The sequence below is a fragment of the Phyllopteryx taeniolatus genome, chromosome 18 (genome assembly GCF_024500385.1).
Source record: "Phyllopteryx taeniolatus isolate TA_2022b chromosome 18, UOR_Ptae_1.2, whole genome shotgun sequence".
NCBI lineage: Eukaryota > Metazoa > Chordata > Actinopteri > Syngnathiformes > Syngnathidae > Phyllopteryx > Phyllopteryx taeniolatus.
In genome coordinates this window covers 13,394,114-13,420,802 of record NC_084519.1, presented here as the reverse complement: position 1 = coordinate 13,420,802, position 26,689 = coordinate 13,394,114, and the positions used below count along the sequence as shown (strand labels likewise).

The 26,689-nt window shown below is 42.1% G+C and overlaps 2 protein-coding genes across 3 annotated transcripts in view; one reads left to right on the top strand and one right to left on the bottom strand.

Moving 5' to 3' along the window:
• Window positions 1-26,689, top strand: part of LOC133468185 (MAM domain-containing glycosylphosphatidylinositol anchor protein 2-like) — a 159,267-nt gene that overhangs the window by 40,119 nt on the left and 92,459 nt on the right. For both annotated transcript variants that reach the window (XM_061753764.1, XM_061753763.1), the window contains exon 3: window positions 22,133-22,272. In XM_061753764.1, the coding sequence (XP_061609748.1) occupies window positions 22,133-22,272 (140 nt within the window). The remainder of the gene's footprint in view (window positions 1-22,132; window positions 22,273-26,689) is intronic.
• LOC133468636 (low choriolytic enzyme-like) lies at window positions 6,986-14,116 on the bottom strand. The gene is made up of 8 exons (XM_061754784.1): window positions 10,702-14,116; window positions 9,889-9,907; window positions 9,712-9,771; window positions 9,481-9,627; window positions 9,288-9,405; window positions 7,983-8,161; window positions 7,797-7,878; window positions 6,986-7,179 (listed from the first exon to the last, which is right to left on the bottom strand). The coding sequence occupies exons 1-8, from the start codon at window positions 10,939-10,941 to the stop codon at window positions 7,047-7,049; spliced, it is 978 nt and encodes a 325-aa protein (XP_061610768.1). The 5' UTR covers window positions 10,942-14,116; the 3' UTR covers window positions 6,986-7,046.

Genomic DNA, 26,689 nt, shown 5'->3' with positions numbered 1-26,689 from the left:
CCTGTACAACTCTACATGAGAAATGACCATGAAAACGAGGTATGCACTATAAAACATAATTTATTACGAATTATTTTGCAAAGCCACTGTTCGCAACGACGATTTGTCGATACGTGTCGTGGGATTTGCGCTGCAGATGGTGGATGTGGGCATGGCTCAGTCATGAAATCGTGTATTTCATCTGCGTAACGTTACAACGGCCACTGATTAAAATATAGCCTGATGGTGAGTTTTCATCCAATTTATTGGTTTAAAAGTGATTTGGGAGCAATTGCCCACAAAGTAATTAAAAACAGCGAGTGTGTGTAATAAATGGAAAATCGTGAACAGCTGTCGGGAGATGACAATTCCACGGAGATGACGCGAACGGGATGAAGTGCGTCCCGGTGCGACAGTAATTAGCGGTGACTGGAAGACGAGGCCTCCTGCTGGCCAATAATGGAGACGTACTATTAATAATCATACCTTTATGGAACTGACGGGCATATTAACCGATTAACCAATTCGCTGGTTGTTCATGTGGGATTGATTGATTAATCGTTTCTGAAAGAAAATGAGACAAAATTCACTGCTTGGCTGAGAACGTCTGAGATGCTGCATCCACGTGGCGACACAATGACTACTGGCATGGAGACAGGACTTCAAAACATACACTAGACGTTTACAAACTTAGGATCGGAACCAAAAATAGGGATAGTTTACACAAAAATATGGTTTTGATCATTGTTAAAGACACTGTCTGCAAGTAATTTAAGATTATCTTTAATACTGTGCAGGAAGCACATTTACGAAAAGCCCTGCATTTTGAGCCCGACTGCTGTCACCAAATATGTTCCTACTAGAATTCTGACTGTTAACAACTCTGCGTGAAGTACGAATCTTCTTTAATACGACGTTAGAAATGCGGTTACAACATGCACTACATTTTGAGCCCCCACGTCTGTCACCAAAAATAGTTCTACTGGATTGTATGTTAAAGAGCGTTTCCTCATAAAATACAGTAGGTTAATTAGAAGTACTTCTCAGAAGAGTTGATGACAAGATACGGTACATTTTGAGGCCCCTATTCTGTCTCCAAAATAAGGTTTTACTAGAACCCTAATTGATGTTATCTATGGCCTGATATACAAACTTGGGAACAGAACCAAAAATGGGTAAGAGATGGGTTTATCTAAGAGACTGTTTACGTTCCTCAGCAGATGCTGCTGTTTTGGTTAGCTAGTTGCTGATTCGACAGCGTAAAGTGCGATTTCCTGTTTATCGTTAATTTGTAAATATATGAGGCCTCTTGATGAGTTTGGTTCACATGGAGGAACCACTACTGAACACCACCACTCATAGATTTATGACAGAGATCTGTTCTTTCGGCCGCATCTTAACCCAATTTTTTTACCCAAATCGGAACTACCCCAACACAGTCGTAAAGTCATAACTACAGTAAGTGTGTACACTGTATGAACAACTCTTCTTGTTGGCCGAAATATAAAACATCAAATGAAAAGCATTAAGTACTGCGGTATCTGAGCGTGCCTTCTCGTGCCCAGTGACCAACGTATTCTTATCCCTACACTGTTAGCCATTCGGACCCTCGGAACCTTCTATGCTAGGACCGTCGTAATCCAAGAACACCTGGAAAAACATACACACAGGCACAGGAAGAACACCCAAACTCTGCACAGGAAGGCCAAAGCCAAGATTGAAACCTAGATCCTCGTGACTAGGAATTAAATGTCCACCCACTAGCCTGTGTCAATGTCATCAATGTGTGATTTGCGATCAGGATTAAGAGGCTCAAGTTAGAATGAATAAAATAGATTTTCTCCAGCCTACCATACCAATAATGGATCGAAACTCCCGTGAGCCCTGATTGCCCCTTTATGATATTTGCTTCTGGGATCATTACGAATAATGGAGTAGCTAGAATCACTTTTGGTCTTTGTGGGCGGGAGCAGAAAGCTAACCAACCTTTTAAAAGTTGGCTCACAAACACATGACGGACTCTCTTGACCTTCACTCTGTGGCCTCTGCTGCTTAATAAAGAAATCCATCAGGCCGCCGCCCAGCGCAGTGGATTAATGTAGCGTTGAGCAGCAGCTTGTGTTGCTCGACGGCACAGTCGGCCGTGCTCATATTTGTCTCAGGGAATTAAGCGACTAAGATGCAAAGAGCGGCAGCGCGGCAAGAGAAAACCACCTAATGATGACGGATGAGCCAGTCCTCAGGGGACCCTGACAATCTTCAGGAGCGTCTTCAGTATTGTCGCTTCTTTCGGTCAAGTCTCTATTCCCCCACTTCTGTCGCCAAATGTGGTTCAAGCGGAACTCTAATTGTCATGAAAGACATCTGTAGTACTACGCATGGAAATTGTTTACATGCAGTACATTTCCAGCCCCTACTTCAGTCTTGAAATAAGGTTTAAACTGGAATGCTAATTGTTATCATAACATAAGAGTATCTTAAATACAATGCAGGGAATTTGTTTACATTTGCGTAATTTTGAGCCCCCACTTCTGTCACCAAATATGGTTCCACTGAAATGTTTGTTCAATCTGCCACCTAACGCACAAGATATAAAAAGAAAATACTGTCCAGCCTTTACAATTCTATATAATTCATCAGACAGACTGTTTTATTCTCCTTTGAGATAATTTTGTTTTGGTTAGCAATGAATTGTAATTGATCCAAATAGTACCCCTCACCTTTGCCTTCCCCCCGAGTAAAACAAAAACATCCGTCACTAGCTGGGTTTACACGAAGACCTCCGATTATAATCGGTTTGGAAGCCCAAATCATGTGATGTTTGAATCGATCTGCGCATGTCACACGTATGTAAAACGGCTGTTCTGATTAAATGTAGTGGCCCATGTTAACGCCAGACCGGAATAGATCATGTCACATGTAAACAGTTGACCGGAGATCTTCAATCGCAATGATTTCAATCCGAATGACAAAAACGTGTGCATCCAAACATCGCTACAAATGAATGTTAGTTTTCTCCCAAACAGATCAGCTCTGCTTGAAGAAAGGGTTCTCATATTGCTTTGCAGGATTTACCCAGAATTCTCTCTGAATGATTATTATTATTTTTAAAATTATATTTAAAGCGACTCCAGCCCCAATCCTGGTGTCTGTGAGCCAGGAAGAAGCCATGAAATATGTATGCGCTGTGAGAACACAGCGACAACGCAGCAGCTTGTAAGCCGCTGTTCTCGGATCAGTAATCCAACAAGTTCACATGCAGCTCCTCGGGGTCCTTCATGAAAGCGTCGGCAGTGTGTCGGGAGTTTGGCTGGCGTCTTCTAGCAGCCTCTTAATTGTCTCGTGCTACAAAAAGCCTGGTGCGCTTTCTTAAGAAAAATGTTTTTTTCGTCGTTATTGTGCATTTAGTTATCATCACAGATGACTTATTGGTGACCCTGCTAAAAATAACAGATCATATCAAAACCAGCCCTTTTTACATTGATACAACTCCCAAACTAAAGGAAAACGAACAAATAAATGAAATAAAAGTGTATACATATACACACAAATTAATGAATGTCTAAACAATGGTAAAGAAAATAGGGGTTTATAAGAGTACATCATTATATTTTTAGAAATTGAATCATTAATCTTTAGATTCTTAATACAAATGTTTACATCCCCCCTCCCCCCAAATGAAAAAAAATGGACACTAATTATAATAATAAACACTTGAAAGTATGGAATCATAGTAAAATAAACAATTCATCCAACCTAATTTCTCCTTATTTCCTATGGTGGCTATCATGAAAAACACATTTTATTGGCTTTCAAAATGAGGTTGTAAAAAGTATTCTAAAATATTTTAACACAATATAAAAATAAATCCCAATGTTTTTATATATATGAAATATTTTTTAAAGTCGTTTTTTTTTTTGTGGGGGGGGGAATAGGTAAAATTATGATTTTATAGTATTTATTTATCTATCTATGCTGTTGAAAATGGTTGACAATATGGAATCACAATTCAACAGAGCATTCAATGTATCCAAGTTTAAAAAAATCATGCCCATTTTGTTTCATTGAATATCCACCTTGTTACTGATAGTCAAAAACAACCCTGAAAATGTACATCGCACACTCAAGTAGTAATTACATCATGAAATAAGACACACACTCAAAGTAGTTGTCATTTTTAAGGCAGCAGAGAGGAAAGCATAATTGCTTATAAGGAGTTATTGGACACCGCTTCTTGTGCTAAATCCCTTCTCGGTACACTTTTTAATGCAAACGCCACGTGGGGGGAATAAAATCCCATTCACCGGTTTAAGGGAAGATAACAAAAGGCTTCAGTCGCTGGAATTAGAACATCCAACCGAGTCATTTTCATCTTTTTAACAGGCACAAAAACGCTCGCTGGAGACGGCGTCTTGTCGCCGGGCGGCACCGCGGAACAAAAGGCACTAAATGACTGTAATATTGGGGAACAGCCAACTCAATTGAGATCGGCGAAGCCTCATATTGGCTTCGGGTGAACTTTAGAAAGCATTTGGAATGAGTACTGTGGATTCCGGCTTGTAAGTGAGGAAGGAAGTATGTGAAAGCCACTGGCGGGGAAACTTCCCTTCTAGACTCGCTTTGCTACATCTGGCACTGTGCGTCTTGAATCTGTGGAGTATGCAATGAAATTTCAAGACAATTCAGGCATTCTGGAGCAACGTGTCCTGGCCAGTATAAGAAAGCTTGGTCTCTTTAGCTTCTGGGGCTGCTTTGTTGCAAACCAAATCTCAAGACTGCCAATGTATTTAATAAGCACAATGTACAATTATCTTTGTATTTAATCAAAATAGAACATTTGCAAACATCTGCTTTTACTTTGGAAAACAATGATCAACATTTGTACCTATTTTCTGACACGTTACGGACCAAACCAGTAACTGAATGATGAACAGTTTATGTGTGTGCATTTTCTGCAGTGTTTATGCAATAAATAATGTTTTAATAAAGGAATGGAAATGTAATGATTTTTAAATATCTGAGTCATTGCTTAATTGAAAAATAATCGACATAAATCATTTATCAAAATAATCATGAGCTGCACCCCTAGTCCAATGTCATAAAGCTTGGTCTCGGTTATGTCCTTGTGCCTCTTTGCTACATCAGGCACCTGTTGTCAGAATTTTCAAGACTATCAAAGCATTGTGGAGCCAAGTGGGCCGTCTCGTGTTCGAAAACTCGGTCTATGCTACCTTCTAGGGCTACTTTTCCACAGTGAATCAATGCAGGCTACAAAGAAATCTCAAGACAATCAGGGCATTCTAGAGTGAAAATGTACCACGTTATTTAGTAAGGCACCTGCAAAATTCCCATTTGTATACTTTATAAGATTTACCATATTAAACTTGATGTCTTTCACTTTGTCAGCTGAGTGAACTTTTTAGCCTCGACGTGTCGCGACGGTGGCCATGTTCGCATTCCTGTCAAAGGAGGGGTCATTTGGTAATTTGACTTTAATCAGAGCTTCTTGGAGCGTGCATGGCGAGGGCGTTAAATATTTCAAAAAACAAGAAGCGTGTAAATATTTCACGCCCGCGAAGATGGATACGGAGTAAAGCTCTGCTATGAAACATTGAAGGTGTCCGTCAACAGTCTCTGGGCTTCATAAGTTTGCATATAAACCTCAACGGCCCTCAACGCCACGCTGTCGCACTGCATGTGTGCATTCATAGATCACAGGACGGACAAATAAGCTCAGTTGGAATCTGTGTCAGAATCTCCACACAACACTTTTACTCCCACCATCTCTCGCGGCGGTGGAGGATTTCAACAAATGGGAAAAAAAACCACGGAGGGGAAAAAAAAAAAAGGATTAGGCCGGATGGCAAATAAAGCTAAATTCTCAGCAGGGTTAGCACGAGTTTTGCAGTTTGTCCCCACACGTCGTCAGCAGCAGCTCTCCGCAAGAGACGCACCCCCGCACTTTTTCGCGACTCTACAAATCCCAAACTTAATTACAAGCCTGAGCCATGGAAATGAACTCATTTAAGAAGACATTGCCACATATCTGCCCTCCAGTGCTTTTTTTCCCTCTTTTTTCCGCATCTAATTAAGTTCATTCCTTTGTCACCGTTTGAAAATGCTCCTCTATAACTTATTAAATAATTTTTATTTTTTTTGTCAACTATAACTTTGTCAAGCTGAATACATCTTATTTGGCTAAAACAGAAAACCAATAGAGGAATTTCTTCTAAAAATGGGAGTGAAAGGAGAAATTACACAAAGCAAACTGATGAAAATGATTTTGAACACGATTCCGTCTTGTATCTGTGAAGGGTACATTGAAAATCTAATCTATGTACATTTTCAAATTCCAAACTGCTACTTGGAACATGGTTTAGAATGTAATCCCAAAACTATTAGGTTATTCCGGTGGCAAATGTGCTATCCAGTATCTCAGTTCTGTTCATGCGGCTGGCTGCGTTGCTACATCTGGCAAAGGGGGTCTTTAATCTGTGCAGGGTACAATGATGTTGGTACTTTTCCCCAATTCCAAACGGTTATTTGGAACATAGCACATGAGAATAACTGTGGGCAATGTGCCTTATGCTGCGTCACCATGTCTAAAGACATTATCATCTGCCCACATGTAGCAGTCTGTTCTGGTAAACACTGAGTTAGTATTATTTAAAGTCCACCTTGAGTAAAAATAAAAATCAAAGGCTCTCTCTCTCTCTCTCTCTCTCTCTATATATATATATATATATATATATATATATATTTATATATATTTATTTTTATTTATATTTATATATTTATATATATATATATATATAAATATATATATTTATATATATATTTATATATATATATATATATATATATATATATATATATATATATATATATAAAATGTTGCCCTTGTGCCACCATGACCTAATGTATTGTCAATATTGTTTTGAAGGTGTTATACAAAGACTTAAATTGTTACACCCTGTTGCTTTATAAAAGAGGAGAAGAGAAGACATTAGGATGGTTATTTTATTGAAAGTGTCACATGACATGTCATATAACATCCTGCATTTTTTTTAATTGGAGCACTTGTAGAGACGATTGATCCGGAGGATGTCCAGGTCAGAGAGGTCCTCCCGCTGGCCGATTTCCACAGAGCTGTCAGGGATGGGTGTGAGGGTTACGGCCTGTCGCACTCCAAAGGCGGTCCTACGGATTTAGACAAAGAATTGTGTCATTACAAACACTGTTGGAGGGGTCCTACAAGACTTGGCTGCTGTACTAAAACACTGCTGATCGCAAAACATAAAATGGTTTAGTTACTTGGGACAGAACTGCTGCATCATTCAATGAAATCTCAAGACTATCATCCATTTATTCATCCATTCATTTTCCATACCGCTTAGCCTCACTTGGGTCGCAGGTGTGCTAGAGCCTATCCCAGTTATCTTCGGGTGAGAGGCGGGGTGCACCCTGAACTGGTCGCCAGCCATTCTCAGGGCACATAGAAACAGACAACCATTCGCGCTCACATTCACACCTATGGGCAATTTAGAGTCGCCGGAGAAAACCCAGGCAGGAACGGGGAGAAGATGCAAATTCCACACAGGTGAGGCCGGCGTTGAACTCTGGTCCTCAGAATTGTGAGTCAAATGTGCTAACCAGTCGTCCAGCGTGCCACTCAAGACTATCATAGCATTATAAAGCAAAATGTGCTGCTCAGTGTGAGCAAGCTTGATCTCAACTGTGTTCTGATTTTGCTTTGCTGCAGCTAGCACAGGGTGTCTGGAATATGATACTAGTGGTCTGGTAAATTTTTGTCTTACCTTCCGTAGTGCAGTATGGAGCTGTAGTCATAGGGGATGTTGAGATTATCAGTGTCATGCTTTTCAAAGTTGTACTTGTTATCTGAACACAGGGACTATGCGTTACTTATCAAAATAAGAGGGTAAAAAAAAAAGGTGATGTTGAACAAAATAAGAGCTCATGCAAAGTAGGAGAGAGGCGTTTACAGTCCTGGATGTTCTCCCAGTTGATGCGGATGTACCGGTCGCGGTCACTGCGTGTGTGCTCGTGGTAGAAGCCCAAGGCGTGCAGCACCTCGTGCTGGATGATGCCGTGCTGGACACAGCCGAAACGTTGCAGCGACACCAACTGCTTTTCACCTATGCGGCCCAGCATTGAGAAACAGCTGGAACGGGTGGACACATGTCGCATAAGGTTTTGCGCTTAAAGCAACAATAGGTAATAATTTGATCCCCCAAAAATACCACTGTCTAAATAATTGGTTCTTAAGTGTTGTCACCCTGGGAACCACATTTTTCCATTGTCTCTAAGTCGTGACCCACTTACAAAAGTTAGGAACAGTAAAAGACATTGCATTTGAAAAGATATTGTCATATTTTTAAACATCACTACTTATGCTTACATGTTTAAAGTGACTTTCAGAGGGCCTGATTAAGAAATTGAGGACAGACATAACTGCATGTAGAAAAATGTATGATCTCGACACCGATTTTTACTACCTGTCCGCGACCACCCAAAATGGCTACGTGATCCACTTTTGGGTCCCGACCCACCAGTTGAGAATCACTGCTCGAAATCATACTCCACTGTGATCCCAGACCACCTATTTTAGGAGCTGATGAAATTAATTGGTGGACTAGTCTGGATGTTGTTGTTTATAGCGTTAGCTTATGTGCTACAGCTACTGTGCTTACATTCAGAGTAGTAATGAAAATGATTTGTAACCTCATTTTTGTTAATGGGAGGTCTTGAAATTTGATCATAATTGCCCCCAAATTTTCTTAAAGACCGAGTTAATTAAATTCATTGGTTTCTAAATCTACATCTGGGGCTAAAACGGCTGCCAATTGACAGCCAATTCTCCCCCTTCCCCACAGTATAAGAACTTGAAAAACCTAAAAGTGACAAAATATGCTATATTGCTAACTTCCAAATGGGAGGGGGAAAAAAATTACCATTCTGCTTCAAGCTAAGAGGAACGGGTTAGTGACTTCTTGCTTGGAATTGGATTCTGGCTCTGGTGGCTCAAACATGTCGGGATGCATTTTTCAGGTCGTACTAGTGCTTTTTGATTGACAGTTGACAATTGAGCGGTACGTGGTTTCGGCACATTCAGTGAGCATGCCCACTACATTTGAGAGCGGAGACAATTGCTTATTTTTTTTTTGCTATACATTTTTTCCTAACTCTGCTTTTAGCATTTTAACATTAGCCCTCACAAATACAAGGTTGTATCGCTTCTTACTGGCCAAGTTAACGTTGTTATTGCCATTTTTACAGTTTGGACTCACCCGAATTTGGGCTCAAAGCTGAGGTAAGACCTCTGGGTTGTTCGTGGGATGAAGCGGATGCAGGTTCTGGCCTCGATAGCCCTCAGGGCACCTACAATGGTTCTCTTCTCCGAATTAACTGCAAATGAAATGCTTCTTCGTTTATGATGTCAGTAATCCAGAATGAATGTGAAACCAGGAACACAAAAATTACTGTATTTGTCCATGATGCTGTAGGGGATCTCGACTTTGCCGTTGTGAGACTTAGGCCACAGGCAGCTGTATGCATTGCCGGTGCACTTCATGGCGGTCCTCGTTTTCGGAATCACCACATCCCCCTCTATCAGGTATTCAGTTGAACCTGAAAGAAAGAAAGAGAAAAAAAAAATATCAACCTGCATGCATAAACATTGGCAAATCTCCAATTTTTCCTTTAAATCATCACCATTGTTCATCCTCAGGATTGTTTCTGAGATGTTCTCCTCGGCCGGGTCCCTCGAGTTCTCTAATGAGAAAGCAGATGACATTCAGTGGCGGTTACATGCACACACACTTGGATCCCTATTGATTTCGATTGTTAGGATGGTTGCACACAGACGGGTCTCGAGTGCCAGTCACGTACCGCTGTCGACGGCCTGGTCCTGTAAAGAGAGTGCAAGAAATTATGCACTTTAGACTGTGATGGAAATGTTGCCTAGGGTTCTCCGGTTGCTCTGGTGCCCTCCCACATCCCACAAACATACCTCTTAGGTTAAGTTTAGACTTTAAATTGTCTATAGCTGTGGGGTTGGGTGTTTTGTCGTTTATGAACGAGTGACCAGTCTCGAGTGTGTCCTGATTCTCTAGCATAAAGTCAGCTCCACTAAAGGATACCAACCACAGTGGAACAATACCTAAAGTGGACAATATCACAATTTTTTACCCACAAACCAAAGGATATCATCTGCTCTTTTGTTCGAAATTAGCTTTTTGTCATTATAATTGACAGTAGGTCCGTTGCACACATTTTGCGGCATGATGCATACTGTTCCCAATCTTAAAGAAACTAACGAAGTTCAACCTTCTAATATTTAGTAACTAATTTTGTCAACAGATGTAAGGTGTGCCGAGGGCCCGTTCTATGTTATAGGCTGGAATTTTGCAGACTTCAACCTCCATCCATTTCTTGTCTGTACCCCTTCACGCAGAACAAGGATTAAAGGAAAACAGTCTGCAGAAGAGTCAATGTTCAAATAGCAGCTAGATGTCTTGTTTTTAATTTCTCTCAATGACAGCATGGATTTCCACACAATATGCCAATGCCCCTCACAGTCTCCTTGACTCAAGGTCTGGATCTGGAGAACTGTGAGTTGGAAACAAGAGCAATTTCTGGGTCCACTATTCCAAGTGAACTGTCTCACTTGATAAAGAGCAGTTTTAAAGTGCCGGTACTCACCCAGTCAGGTCGTGCATGGCAGAGGGTGACGAGCTGCAGCAAAAGAAGGAACATGATGGCTCTGAGGTCCATTGCGTCTTCACAAGTTTGTGAGATGGTTGCACCTTCTTGCAGGAGTTGATGCTGATAATCGGTCAGGAGCAGGTTTATATACAGGTGGTCAAGGTGTGTATGTGTTTGGACATAAGCAGTTGGGGTCCTAAACAAATTGGGAATGCCCAGCACACCCTGACCAAACATTGACACGTTGGGTTAATCTAATCTGTCCACGGGCGGCTCTCAAGTTGCTGAGCGTCACGTTACAGATGTCGAGCGAGCCCGTCGCCAAGTTTGAATCGCAACATGACAAAGACGCCGTATCAAACAAACCATCATGTCCTTATCTTTCCTGTCTGCTTCAATGCGACCAGCATCCTAAAAACATTTTCCGAGATGCATCTGCCTAGCCAAATCTCTTCGGTATGTTGATGAATGGCAACAATAAATACACTCAAGAAATAAAATATTTCAATGAAATAAAAAACACACTGTTAGCGTTTCCAGCCCTGAGTGCAGCCCTAATTTATATCACAGTAGAAAGCGATGCAGGGATGCTGCATATCTGATTGCTCCATTAGTCGCGGACAGTTTTACAATCCTGGCTTTTGTACTTTTGTTTCTTGGGACCATTAAGGCCGAGCTGGGGCCGCAGAATTATTAAAGCAAACTACAGTTGATCTTAACTCATGTAAGCAGGAGCCTTTTAGCCCATTTGTAATAATTGTGGTGTAAGAAATACGTCAGCTTTTGCTACATTTTGGGTCATTCTTTTATTCAAACCAGTAGGTTTCTTTCTTAAGAACTAACACCCTTAAATATTGCTTGAACATGTAAAAGAGAAAATAGCGAAAATAATGAAGATTCTTTTATACATTTACAATTGGATAGTCGAAAATTTAGGTTGGACCTAATTAAAAATCTTCATTTCTTTCATAAGATTTTGAAATTCTGCTTGAACATTTAAAGAAAGATTAAGACTCGTAAAAATCCTGGGGATTCTTTCATACATTCAGAAAGGTAAACAGAATGTTGAAAAGCAACATTTTAGATTGGAAATAAGTAGACTCGTAGCTTCTAGTTTCTCGAAATAGTGCCCTAAAATTTGGATGATAGTATAGAAATGATGCTCTAAAATTTTGTTTGAACATTTCAACGATGGTTATCAAGAGTGAAAATCATCAAGATTCTTGCATCGGACTCGTCTTTCTCATAGTCCATAAAGGAAATAAATTTCCCTAATGACTCGTTTTTGCAAACAACCAAACAGCTCTTTATGACCATTAGGTTTTACAGTGTTTGTATCATGACTGCATCAAAACATGACCCCCCCACCCCAAAAGCGGTGAAACAACTTGTTTAGGGAGATGCCTCGTCATCTTTTATTGTCCCTCTGGCTTTGAAATCACCGTTTCTCTCGAAAGGGACGCCGCCCAGCTGACTGTAAACTCTTTTAGGATCCGATTTCACACGTCGAGGTCGGCAGCTTCCCGACTCAGATCCCGTTGCGGCGGACTTTTATGGGACGTCGTACATCATCATAATGTGCTGTTTATGATCACGTGGATTCAGGAGTTGTATGTGTGTGTTGCTTATTGTGGCCCAGATGAACTGCCAACAAGAGCTTGACGATTGGTCACTTTCACATAGTTTGAGCATGCCTTTTGTACATGTATGACTTTGTGTGTGTGGGTGTTATTCCAGTGATGCGTGTGGCTGCATCGGTAATCCAATTTTAGTTCCCCCCCACTCGCACAACAGCGCAGCAGAGCCAATGCTCGCTGATGTATGAGCCATCCATCCGCTTTATGAGCTTTATGGTCCCCGTGCCTAATGCCCAACTGCAGCAGACACATCTCATTTACGCCCCGCTGTCGTTTTCATAGTTTTTCTAATGGAAGTGTAACCATAAACAATTGTATATTTGTCACCACGAGGCAGCTCCATGTTTGGTATAAATGTGACAGAAGCTGCCGTGTTAACTCAAAAGATCGTTTATATTGCATTCAGTGACTATTCTTTGCACGTTCTCCTCTTTCTTGCAAGAAAATAAATGTAAGTGGTGCTAGTGCTTTCCGCATCTTTCTCTCTTTGCCACTACTTCGGCATGCCAAAGATGTTGCCGCTTTGTTTTTGTTTTTATTGTTGTGGTGTACTTTTATTTTTTTTCCTTGACGTTGCCATGACAACTGCTGGAAAAGGGTCTCTGTATGCTGTGGATTTAACAGTATGTTAATACGATCCTATTCTTTGTTTTATATCCATCCATCCATTCTCACTGTGAATGAATGAATGTATGTGTGTTCAAATCTCAACAGATGTGTTTTGCTCGTCAAAGTTCGCTGTAAAAAGTTTTGTGGACAAAGCAAACGGAAAAATGCTGACGTCATCAAGTCCCAGTGCTCTGGTCCTGTAGAGAATGAATTTGAAATCTACTTGTTTAAAGAAACAGTCCTTTTGTTAATACACTAGTTAAAATTTGTATCTGCCAGCACTACTGATTCTGAAGGCACCGGGAAGATTAGATTGACATAGCAGCAAATAGAGGCTGAAATCTGATTGGGGGGAAAAAAAACAAAAAAACATTCTATATTTGAAGCAGTGTTGTACATGTTGATTAGTGGTTTTGGTAGTGTTAGGCCAGCAGAGAAGATCTTGGTTGCCCTGAGGGGTCCACCACTGCTGCTCAGCTCATAATGAACAATACCTTGGGCTTGCCTGCGCTCAGGTTTGATGGACGAGGCGTCAACAGCGTGACGGTGATGACGAGGTAAAGTACAACGAGAGGGCGTGACGGAGAACAGGTTTAATTATCATCTCCTTTTAGTCGTCTGAGGCTCGGTGTATTTTATGGATGGCAGGACCGACGAGCTCTCGGACGGAATATTGGTTGCCAGCTACGCGCTGCTGATGCATCAGCTGTACATCAGACCTTTTATTGAACCGCTGTGACTCATCCACACACTACTCCCCACTCTTCACATTTGTAAAGCCTGATCGCAAAAGCCCATTTCCAGGGCTAAAAAAACACCGACATAAACCCCTTGAGTGATCGTGATTATCTCGCCTGCAAACTCTCAAATTAAAGCACTTAAATGTTGCAGTAATCGTAAATCATCACTGTATAATATCGGGAACATATGCTTCTTTCGCTTCTATACGCTTTGATTCTATTTTATCCTAAAAACAATTGTGTGTTTGTGCTCACGAGGCAGCACGTGTTTGTGTAACGTGTTTGTGTAACGTATTAGTCAGAAGACCTTTTATACTTAATTTCTTGTGACTATTTCGCTGGTAAAGCAGTATGTGGCTCATTGCCCATGTTGTTACTAATAACATCCTTTTGTTCTAACACTTCACTTTTTTCACATTTTATGTTACAGCCTCATTCCAAAATGGAATATATTCATTTCCCCCCCCCTCAATATTCGACACACAACACCCCATAATGATGTGATTTTTGAATCTTTTGCAAATTTATGAAAAATTTAAAAACTAAGAAATCACATGTACACAAGTATTCGCAGCCTTTGCCACGAAGCTCAAAATGAAGCTCAGGTGCATCATGTTTCCACTGATCATCCTTGAGAGGTTCCTACAGCTTAATTGGAGTCCACCTGTGGTAAATTGAGTTGATGGGACATGATTTGGAAAGGCACACCCCTGTCTTTATAAGGTCCCACAGGTGACAGTGCATGTCAGAGCGCAAAGCAAGCATGAAGTCAAAGAAATTGTCTGTAGACTTCTGAGACAGGATTGTCTCGAGGCATGAATCTGGGGACGGGTACAGAAAAATGTCTGCTTCTTTGAAGGTTCCAAAGAGCACAGTGGCCTCCAACATCCGTAAATGGAAGACGTTCCAAACCACCAGCTTTCTTCCTAGAGCTGGTCGCCTGTCTAAACTGAGGAATCGAGGGAGAAGGGGCTTAATCAGGGAGGTGACTAAGAACCCAGTGATCACTCTGTCAGCGCTCCAGTGGTCCTCTGTGGAGAGAGGAGAACCTTCCAGAAGGACAACCATCTCTGCAGCATGCCACCAATCAGGCCTGTATGGTAGAGTGGCCAGACGGAAGCCACTCCTTAGTAAAAGGAACATAGCAGCCCGCCTGGAGTTTGCCAAAAGGCACCTGAAGGATTCTCAGACCATGAGAAAGAGAATTCTCTGGTCTGATAAGACAAAGATTGAACTCTTTGGCGTGAATCCCAGGCATCATGTTTGGAGGAAACAAGGCACCACTTATCACCTCATCAATATCATCCCTACAGTGAAGCATGGTGGTGGCAGCAGCATGCTGTGGGGATGTTTTTCAACAGTAGGAACTGGGAAACAAGTCGGAATTGAGGGAGAGATGAATGCAGCAAAGTACAGAGACATCCTGGATGAAAACCTGGTCCAGAGTGCTCAGGACCTCAGACTGGGACGAAGGTTTACCTTCCAACAGGACAACGATCCTAAGCACACAGCCAAGACAATGAAGGAGTGGCTTCAGGACAACTCTGCCAATGTCCTTAAGTGGCCCAGCCAGAGCACAGACTTGAATCCGATCGAACATCTCTGGAGAGATCTGAAAATGGCTGAGCACCGACGCTCCCCATCCAACCTGATGAAGCTTGAGAAGTGCTTCAAAGAGGAATGGGCGAAACTGCCCAAAGATTGGTGTGCCAAGCTTGTGGCATCATATTCAAAAAGACTTGAGGCTGTAATTACTGCCATAGGTGCATCAACAAAGTATTGAGCAAAGGCTGTGAATACTTATGGACATGCGATGTCTTAGTTTATTATTTGTAATAAAAATTTCAAAAAAACATTTTTCACATTGTCATTATGTGGTGATGTGGGTAGAATTTTGAGGGCTGGGGGAATTAATTTATTCCATTTTGAGATGAGGCTGTAACATCACAAAATGTGGAAAACGTGAAACGCTGTGAATAATTTCCGGATTGACTGTATACTGTATGTTCATCTTTGCCGTATGTTATTGTTGTACTCTGTTTTCAGGGACTCTAAACAATTGTATTTTTGTGTGACAGCAGCTGCCATCTTAGTCAGAAGACCTTGGATACCGGATTGTTTGCATCTGTGCTCTGTGTCTTTAAGTTAAGCACCATGTGACTCATTAGCCAATGATATACTGTATTTGTACTGCCTGTTCTGAGCAACTATAAACAGTTACGTTATTCGTGTGGTGCTTACAATCTAAGCGTTTTATACAGTAATAAAGGATAATATTACCACGAGAATGCCCTTCGACGGTGTGTCAGAGCGAGCTGGCCTCAACGACATACGAGACTATACTAATGTTTGTTCATGTTTGCGTTGGTCTTCTTTTTGTTCGCCTCTAAGGCTAATTGGTGGTGACACAGTGCTGCCTGTCACGCGAGAACCACGCCGGAACAGCTTTCTTTGCTAAGAGCTTAAAGGGGTTTGAGCTGTTGTAGCTCAGTTGGTAGAGCAGGTCATCGACTGACAGAAGAGTCGGCAGTTCAAATCCCAACTCCAACTGTCCACTGGCAAAGGATCCTTTCTTGTAAGTAAGAAACGGTTCTTAAGTGCCTTACCTGTTTAAACAAAGGCAAATAATTAAAAATAATGTAGTAAAACAGTCAGTAGGGGTTTTGTTGTCATTTAAGTTTGCATTACTCTTCATGGATTTGCTTAATAATCCAAAATATTTTGACAATCTTTTACGATTTTGTTTGTGTTTGCTACTCCGATGTCAAATTTTACAATATTTACCAGCAAGTTTGTATGTTTATTTCCCTTGAATCCAAAAAAAAAAGTTTGTGTTCATGATGAGTTTGCACATTTCCTTTTACAGTCAAACATGGTCCACCTCTCGTTTGTTTGGATTTATCCAAAAATTTCCCATAGGTGAAGAAAACAAACTCACCAACTGTAAAGAGAATTTAAAAAAAAAAAAAAAACTCCTGAAAATCCAAATATTCAAAATGCAACACTCCTGTCATAACTTTAACTATGAGAAAGTCTCATTAGAAGAAGGACATCATTCAAAGGTAAAAAGGCAGCACATTGGACGAGTGCTGCCTCAATGAATTGGCTGCGATCGATGGCTCCGCATTGGCTGTGATCAATATCATCTTACACAGCCTTTAAAAAGTATTTGAAAGACATTTAATCTTTTCTCGAGTCTTCACTTTAGTTAATTTTTTCCCCCCCCCTCTCTTCGTCATGAAATCTCTATCCTGCATTCATGGGTTCTTTACATGTTGTCTTTGTCTAAAGTTCCCGTTTATTTTCTTTTGTTTTTTTAATTGTAATATCTATCCAGCACTTTGCGTTTTATATGATTCTATTGGAGGGAGTGCAATCATGTAACAAGCGTTGTTGGCTTCGTTCCCTCCTTTCATTGTTTTTAAAATTGTGCTAAATAAACAAACCATTTTCAGTGAGATATATGCATACATATCCCAAAATTAATAGTTCCAAGAATGTTGAGACTCCTAAAAAGGCATTTCATTCGTCGCAAATAAAATATACACATCGATTCCATCATCTTTCATCATCATCTTCCAGTTATGAATAAGAAATTAGTCGGAAAGTCTCAAGCACACATTTTTTAAATACAGTATATTTTTTTACTTTCCCTGGCCAACTGCGCTTCATAATGAAGTGTTGAAAGGGTGAGCTGCATCTCCCTCGATCCCCTCACCACACACGCATGCACACACACACACAGTCTCATATCTCCAAGCCAAGGCGTCCCCGTCAGCCATGCACCGCTGTGGGCATTGATAGGACAATCAGCTCACGGGGGAGTCACTGACGTCCAATCGAAAGACATTTTTTTGGCGGGCAGCGCCCCGAATCTTCTCAAGCTCGCCAGATATTCTCCCTTCAGTGAGCCGCCGCTAGCCAGGGCCTATCAACTGACAGCCACCGCTTTGGACGCCTTCCACGTTTGGACTTTATCCGTCCCCCGCAGATGTCTGATTAGTGTAGCATAGGGGAGTCAGGAGCACCACGGTGTGGCAGCATGCATGGGAGAACTGGGAATGTGAGACGGTAACAGTGAAACAAACACCTAATGGGTTGACGATCGTAATGGAAATTCATTCGAGGCTGCATTTCTATAGGTTTTATGTATTTGGACTTAATGAAGCAGTATTTGTCTCATCGCCTAAGGTTGCGTTTTTATTTAATTTTGTCATTTTTTACATTTTTTTACTTCCTGTTTCAACTGTAAACAATTGTTTGTGGTCACGAGGTTGCTCATGTTTGTCATTACGACGCAGCTTGTGTTAATGTGACAGCAGCTGCTCTGTTAATCAGAAGACATTGTTTTCCCGCATTCTGTGCTTCTGTTATGTAAAATATGTCTCTAGTCTCTAAGCAATATGTGGCTGTTTTTGTACTCCCTGCTCTGAGTAACTGTACACATTGTTTAGCTTGTGGTAAGGAGGTGTCTTCTCCTCTGCAGGATTGACGAAGCAACTGGTGTTTTCCGTTTATTTTACTACAGTCATTGTGTTGGGCCACATGCTGCTTCATCAAGTCTACAGACAAATACATTGTTATCTGCTCACATGTGGCAGCCACTTCCAGTAAATTACCATTCCCGGCCGGCTGTGCGGTGCTGCAGTGCAATTGTCCTCTAAAATCCAACCCACTCACGCCTCCACAGGGGTCGTCGCAGCTAGACTTTGGCATCTTGGCAGTAGCAAAGTGTGTTGCGGTTGTGTTTTTGTGTGCTAAAAATAGCGCTGTTGTGCCAAATGGATGGTCCAAACACTCCTCCCACGCATAACAATGCTTAAATCAAGTCGCTAGTTCGATACCTGATTGGAAGTGGTCTCATTTTTGTGCTGGAGCGGCGCTGTGTCCTCACCGTCCCACACCCCTTATGAATGTCTGTGTTCCCGCCGTGATGGATGATACGTGTTGATTGCGCCCGGCCCGGATCCATACGGAGTCTCGTTTACAATAACAGCGCCGAGGCAGAGGAGTGCAAGCGAGTGCATTACAGTGCGTGATCAATAGTGCCTGACAAGGCCTGATGTAATAATATGCATGTGCTGCTGGCAAGACGTTTAAACCCATGCATGAGGCCACTCTCCATTAGGAAGAAGTGCTCACGTGGTGACAACTGTGAGACAAACTGTTCATTTCATGTGTCGCACTCAAGCCAGACACCAATAGCACCTCGCACTAAATTACCATTCTTGCTCACAAAATAGTGCAGGGACGGTTAGCTGCAGATATAAAAATGCAGTGGTTAGAGTTGGGGCTTTGAGAAAGGGCTGTGGTTAGGGTAAGGGGGTAAGGGGGTAAGGTTTCTGGTTGGGGTAACTGTTAGAAGGTTAGGCTTGAGAATTAGGTGTTACGGTAAGGGTTATGGTAAGGTTTATAGTTTCAGATTAAATGTGGGGTTTAGGGTTGATGTAGGGATTTGGATTAAGGTTAGGGCGAAGTGTTACTTTTAGGGGACAGTGTTTGGATTGGGAGTTAGGGTTAGGTTAAGTGTTATGCTGTAGTTGTTTGAATTGTAAAATGAGCACCGCCACTAATGTTAGCACAACACAGACGGTGTCCTGGTTGGTCCACCGAAAGAGAGACGGAAGTCGAAGGAATGACAGTGATTTTTGTTTTCTTTATTACAAGGTGGTGTAGCTTCTTTATCATAATTTATGCAAACGACCTCACGTGAGATTCCTGCTTCTCTGCTCGTTTGTCAGTTGAGTGCAGTTCGTGTTTGTGTGTGCTGCTAAAGGGTTTTTGGTGTTAAAGGAAGTGAGTGGGAGTGACGCTACAGCCCAAAATAGACACGATTATGTAAATGAGTCCACATACACTGAGTCAAACCCGCATTTTAGCTGCTGTTTGTAACAATGCCATTAAATGGCAGGCACTTGAATGGCAAAATAACAAGCAACTTTAGTACATCTTGTTATTTTCGTTTTGTGTTGCTAATGTGGCAGCACGGTGGACTAGTGGTTATCACATCTGCCTCAGAGTTTTGGTGTAATGTGAGTGCGAATGCTTGTGTGTCTCTATGTGCCCTGCAGTTGGCTGGTGACCAGTCCAGGCCGGCCCTCCCCACAGTCAGTCGGGATAGGCTGCAGCACACCCATGATCATAGTGAGGATGGATGGATTTTTTTATTTTTTTTTAAAATGTTAAATAGCACAAGAAAGCGTATGAATAATAGCTCTTATAATGCAACAATGTTTTAGGGTTATGGATTAGCATTAGGTGTTAGTTTCAGGGTATTAGGGTTGTGGTTAGGGATCAGTATGAGGGCTCTATATAGGGTTACGGTTAGGGGGTTAAGTTTAGGGTTAGGGTAGGATTACAGATTCAATGTTAAGTGCTAGGGAGTTAGGGGTTAGTTGTAGGGAATTAGTGTTCAGGGGTTAGGGTACAGTGATAGGGTTAGTGCTGCGATTGAAAAATTGGAAATTGATTGTCGGTTTTGATGTTCGGGTAGGGTTACAGGATTAGTTTCAGGGTTTTAGGGTAGGAGTAAGGGGTAGGGTAGGGTTGGATGATTAATGTTAGGGTTGGGTTTAGGGGATAAGTTTTAGGTGCTCGGATTGGGGGATAGTGTTATAGGTTAGGCTTAGGGTTTCGGGGTTAGGGGTTAGGGGTAGGGGTTGGGTATTAGTGTTGGTTTTAGGGTTGGGTTTCAACAATAATTCAATTGAATTTAAACTTTATAGAAAATAAGTACAATAATAAACTGCTCATGATAAATGCATTGGCAGCAAAGCCCCTATATTTGCTTAGTCCTTATTACGAAAATGCCGCATCTCAATATGACAAATGCTATGAGTGATGAAATAAAGTAGTTCAAATGACACATCTGGAAACGGCGTATTAATGACAGCCATTTGTTTCACTGCTAGGGGGGTGGGGGATGGGAGAAGAGCAACTCTTCACTATCCAAGCATATCTGCGACTGCAAGCGCATTATTGTGGCCATTATGCGAGCTTAAGCGAGTCTTGTTTGTCGCTGTAAGCTTGTTTGTGCATAAAGAATATGAGGTATGTGCGCGTGTGTTTGTGTGCACAGTTTGGGATCATTAATTATGGGTGTTACCCTGACTTCTCCTCCAGGACCAATATAGCATGCAGCACAGACACGAGCTCATTGGACTAAATGGCATGAGTACTTTGTTGGACTGCAGCCCTGGGGTCTTGTTACCAAGCCTCCTTTTGTTTTAAGTGGCAGCCTTGCATGAAGCTCCCTCACTGCGAGCCCTTATCGCGCCCGCTAGCCACCAACACCCCCCGTTGGGACCCGGCACCAGTGTATCAAAAGGCAGGGAGGTTGGAGGAGAAGGGCATAGGCTTATGTTGTGTATGAGGAGCCCATTGAGAGGCGTCAAAGAAAAGCCTGCACGCAAATAGACTCCCTGCCTCAATTAATCACCGGCTGCATCGTCCGTGACCATGCTCCTTTGGCAAAACACTCATGTCAAATAATCTTTTCACATTGAAATGAATGGAAATGACATTAATCCGTTATATTGTACTTTATAAAAACACGGAGTAATGGTATTTCTGGTTTGTCCGTTTTGGCCACCTGGGGGAAGTATAAGACAGACGCTTATAATGTTCATTGAGATATCTTGAATCCTTTCATCTTATCAGTACAACACTAATATTACTCATTCTTTCCAGAGGATAAAGAATATGACTGAGTACTGTTATTTTCTGTCTACATGTGTTGCTGCACCATTTGCGTTTAGCATAAGCTATCTGGTTTTAAATATGCAGGGTGTAATTTTCTTTGTTTTGTGTTTAGTTTGACAGTATGTTTTAACTGGGAGTGGCAACAACCAGCTTGAAGCCTCTCTTTTGAAGAACTGATCACGAATTGGAAGATTGCTTCTTAATGTGATCTGAGTTGAGCTGAGTTCTCCGCGACCATCCAACGCTCGTCCTCAAATATAAGATGAGATGCCATGCCTCAATTCATCACTGTCATCCACTCAAACGCATAAATCCTCAAATAGGCACCTCAGGAAAAAGTAACAGTTGGTTCCACTAGGTGTTACTGATACTGCTTTGTGTCACGTAATTACCAGAACATACACTAACTTGAAGTTGATGTTTACGATGTAGTTCAAAGAAAAAAAAGCATCAGCGTATTCATTTTGCAAATGTCAACAAGCCCTGAGGTGTGTAAAATGAGGCAGGAAGTGTTTAATTAAACTTTTTTTAATTGGGGAATTTGCATCTCTGAATGGGAAGGTGTGAATATATACAGATATTTTCCTTATTAAAAAGCTTTCCTTGGGCTAAATTTATGTTAATATTATAGACGGTCAACAGATTAAATATGTGAACCCTCTCCCCAACACCGGCCAATAGAGAATGTGCCAACTTTCAGGTTACAAGCTAATGACATGTTTCTGCCCCTTGGCTCTACAGCACCCCCTACTGTCCGCATCATTCACTCTGGGCACGCCTGCAACGTGGAAGAGGAGCGGCACACGGAGCGCGTCTACACCATCCGAGAGGGCGAGACCCTGGAGCTCAGCTGCCTGGTGACGGGGCATCCTCGGCCGCAGGTGAGCGACTCAGTGCCTCGCAGTGTTGTTATCCGAGAGGAGACTAAGGGCAGCTCCAGCGAATTGGAGACGGTGGAGAAGCATCAATAGCCATCAGAGCCGCGGCGAGGTACTGTGCAATGGAAACATTTCCATTACTTCTTGACAAATTTTATCCAAGTGGAGACTAATGGCTCCTAGTGGAGACTGTGGAGTATAATACGGTAGAATCCAGCATGTGATTTAAATTTGGTCATTTCTCTGCTTATATCCTCAAATGTTGTGATGCTGAATACAATTTTATGAATTTTGGCTGCAGTGTGTAATACTGCTAGAGCTAAGGAACAGGCTACCATACATTAGCGTATGTGTTTATTTTGTGTTAGTGGAGACTAATGGTAGCAATAAAATGGAGCGCTGCGGCAAAGTGGAGACTGTGGAGTGTAATAGTGCAGCATCCAGAGCTAAGGCACAGGCTATGCTAATGTTAGAATGTGTGTTTATTTTGGCTTATTTCTAGCCATGTACCCTAAAATGTTGCAGTGATAACAGGATGAATTGACAAATTATATTGAACAGGAGGGCGGCACGGTGGCCGACTGGTTAGAGCGTCAGCCTCACAGTTCTGAGGTGCGGGGTTCAATCCCCGTCCCCGCCTGTGTGGAGTTTGCATGTTCTCCCCGTGCCTGCGTGGGTTTTCTCCGGGCACTCCGGTTTCCTCCCACATCCCAAAAACATGCATTCATTGGAGAGTCTAAATTGCCCGTAGGCATGACTGTGAGTGCGAATGGTTGTTTGTTTCGATGTGCCCTGCGATTGGCTGGCAACCAGTTCAGGGTGTACCCCGCCTCCTGCCCGATGACAGCTGGGATAGGCTCCAGCACGCCCGCGACCCTAGTGAGGAGAAGCGGCTCAGAAAATGGATGGATGGATGGATATTGAACAGGAGACTGAGAGCAGCAATAAAACGGCAAAGTGGAGACTGAGGAGGGAAGTCGGCACGGAGGCAGAGCAACATGCTAAGATCAAGTTAACAAATGCGTTTATTTTGGCTAACCCAAGTGCGTACTGCAATAACAATGTGTCACAACACTGTGGTAAGGCACAGGCTAAGCTAATGTTCGAATGTGTTTAGTTTGATCCAAGAGGTAAGTAAGAGGAGCAAGAAAAACAGAGCGCTGTGGAAAAGTGGAGACTGTAGAGTATAATACATCCAGAGCTAAGGCATAGGCTAATCTAACATTAACATTGATGTTTATTTTGCTAATTTTTAGCCATGTATCCTCAAATGTTGCGGGTATGATGCACCCTTAAGTCCCCATTAACGTCATGTAGTAGCACTGCGGTTCATTATAATTTTTTTTTTTTGAGGGGGGGGGGGTTGACAGCCAATCAGCTTGCCCCTACTTAAATGCCAGCTAACTTAGTCCATTTCGGGACAAATGTCAGCCGTGTCGCCATCACATTTACGGATGCTGGCAGGATGTACACACGCTAACCTTTTAAACACTTGCCCAACGCTGCTTCTAATTTGCTCGCCCGCACACCCCAAATCACGCAGGAACCGTGCTGTAAATTTTACACAGCATCAAGCTCATTTGCATTCATTTAAATACAATCCCCCCCCCGCCCTACCCCCACCCCCTCTTTGATCGATAGACGGCATATTTTCCACTTACAGAGCAAAGAGCATATTGATTGTTAGGATTCTACTAGAAAAAGGTCATCCGGTTGTGAGGTGGGGGACAACATTGACCCGTCTTGCCTTCGCTTCGCAGACAACCGAATAGTGACCCTAGCGGACACATAGAGACAGCACAATGTTTATCCAGAGCCTGCATTTATTTGGAATCGTTTAAGAAACTGTTCAGGTCAGGCGCCTAATGACCGCACGGCTTTACCCAGCCAGTTTGTTTTGGGTCTAGAAATTCAAAAACAAACAAAAAAACATTTTAAGGATTTTTGCTGAATTTAACTGACTATGCGATTGGGCGACTGCATCACGTCTACATTTCATTTTAGAAACGTGAATAAAGCAAAACATTTACCGTAATTTCTCGTGTCTAATGCGCGTTTTTTACCCCCCAAAATGGACTAATAAAGGCTATCGAATTTATTTTTGAGGGATTCAACCAACTATTTTGAAAGGCGACGGAATCACCGAAACAACTGAAATGTGAGCCTAATGATTTTTCTGACAGTTTCAGCTGACTATGCGGCTAGGCGACCGCATAGCTTCGAAACTTCGTGTCAAGTCTTGGCTGCATCTTGTGAATGACCGGACACAGCGACTGGACTCGTTCCAGACCGACTGTTTTGTGGCGCAACAGTAGCCCTCCCGAGGCTCGTTTTTAGACGTTGACAACAAAATCCATAGTGTCTGGAGTAAGAAGAGTTGTGTGTTAAATATATTAAAGATATAACTGGAATCAAACAATCCTCCAACAAAGTTATGAGGCCTTAAATTGCGGGGAGAGCGTTCAGTGTTTAATGCGGTCTGCTCGCCCTGGTCCGTATTGTCTACACCTTTCTTGACAGTGCTCTACCTGGTATGGTTCATCTATAGACGGTTCTTTTTGACACACAGCCTCGTCAGTTCCGTTCGCAATTTTTCCTTTTTGGTACTTAACCTAGCTTGTTTTGTCACTAGACATTTATTTTCAGCGCTTTATCTGGTCTATTTCATCCACAGACGTTTCTTTTCGCTGCGCTACATTATCTGTTTCATCAATAGATGTTTCTTTTAAGTGTTCAACTTTGTCTGCCCATTTGTTTCTTTTCAGTGCTCAACCCAGTCTGTTAGACTTTGACATTTCTTTTCAGTGCACTACCCAGTCTGTTTATCTTGGCATTTCTTTTCCGAGTTTTACTTGGTGTAACATTTATTTTCAGCGCTCTACTTGGTCTTGTTTGGCCATGGCTCTTTCTTACACATGCCCTCCTACATGCCCTACATTGTTTTTGTGTAAAGAAGTTTTTTTCCAGCACATTCTACCCTGTCTATTCTGTGACTTTGATTCCATGTAAGGGCAAAGCAATTATGCGTTGCTTCTCGCGCATTCACTCTGCTGCAGCCGAGCAAAGGGTCAACATCTTTATCAGACATCTACGATTTGAACTGTTCATACTCTGAAAACTTCAGCTCTTTGGCCTCCACCTTCGTTGAAAAAGTCCGCAATGATGAAGTCATCTGCCCTCCTCTCCTTTGGCCTGGCCTCCATCCATTATGTCCACACAACACTGTTTGACTACCAGCCTCAAACAGCCTGCCACCACACAGTGCAAACAGCTTTTTTCTTTTTTCCTTTTTCCCCCTCCCTCTTCTGTTTCAATTATTCTCCGGCCAGATTCAACTCACAGTGCCACGGGTCAGCAAGTACGAATAGGCCAACCTCTGGCCTTTAGAAATTTCGCTTTGAGGCAGACCTGTCAGCGTATGTGATCTGTTTCCCGAAGTTCCCAAGACGCTCGGCCTTCACCGCCCGTGTCAGCAGATGCTCCTTTATTTGAACACCATTAGTGAGGATAAGCGCTACGGAAAATGAATGAATGAACGAATCATTGTTATTTTCACAGTTTGCCTTGTAAGCATCCTCAATGGAGTCACACTTTACCCTCAACCTTCAGTTGCGGTTCAACCTGCAATTAACAGCAGCGGCATTCAAACATGGGCGATAATAGATATTTCTTTTCAGCGCCACACCAGGTCCGACTTTTCTTTTCAGCACTCAATCGCGGTCTGTTTTGGACACAATGGATGTTTCTTTTCGGCACTCAACCTGTTCTGTTTCAGCATTAGACATCTCTTTTCAATGCGTTATCCGGTCTAGCTTTTCTTTTCAGTGCTTAACATTGTCTATTTTGTCATAGATGTAGCTCTCCGTCATTTCCCCTAGTCAGTTTTATTCCATGTGTCTGTTTTGTCCTTAGATGTTTTCTTTTCACCACTCAATGCAATCTGACGCTTGTTTTCAGAGTTCTTGTCATGAGTTTTCCCTTTTAGCACTGTACTCATTTTCATTCTCTGTTTTTTTTCAATCACTCTTTTTTTTTTTGTGTCCGTGGATATTTTTTATTCCGCGCTGCACCTCATTTGTTATCTGTCATCTGTCTACTCTGATGCTTCATTTTAGTGCTCTACCTGGTATATCTCATCACTGATGCTTTTTTGCAGCCCTCTACCTGTGCTTTTTCCATCCCTCGTTTCTTTCGAGTGCTTTACATTCCCAATTAAGTCGAGAAAAAAAAATTCAGCACTCTACCCAGCCTTTTTCATCCATTTCCATTCAAAATGTCAACCCCCTATCTTACGCTACATCACTTTACTCTACGTATTTGCTTCACTTCTCAGCTTTTCTTTATTTCAGCCATCGTGTTTCATTTCCTCCCGAGAAGTAGGGCATGTCGTGATATCAACGTCTCCACTGGGCCATGTCGC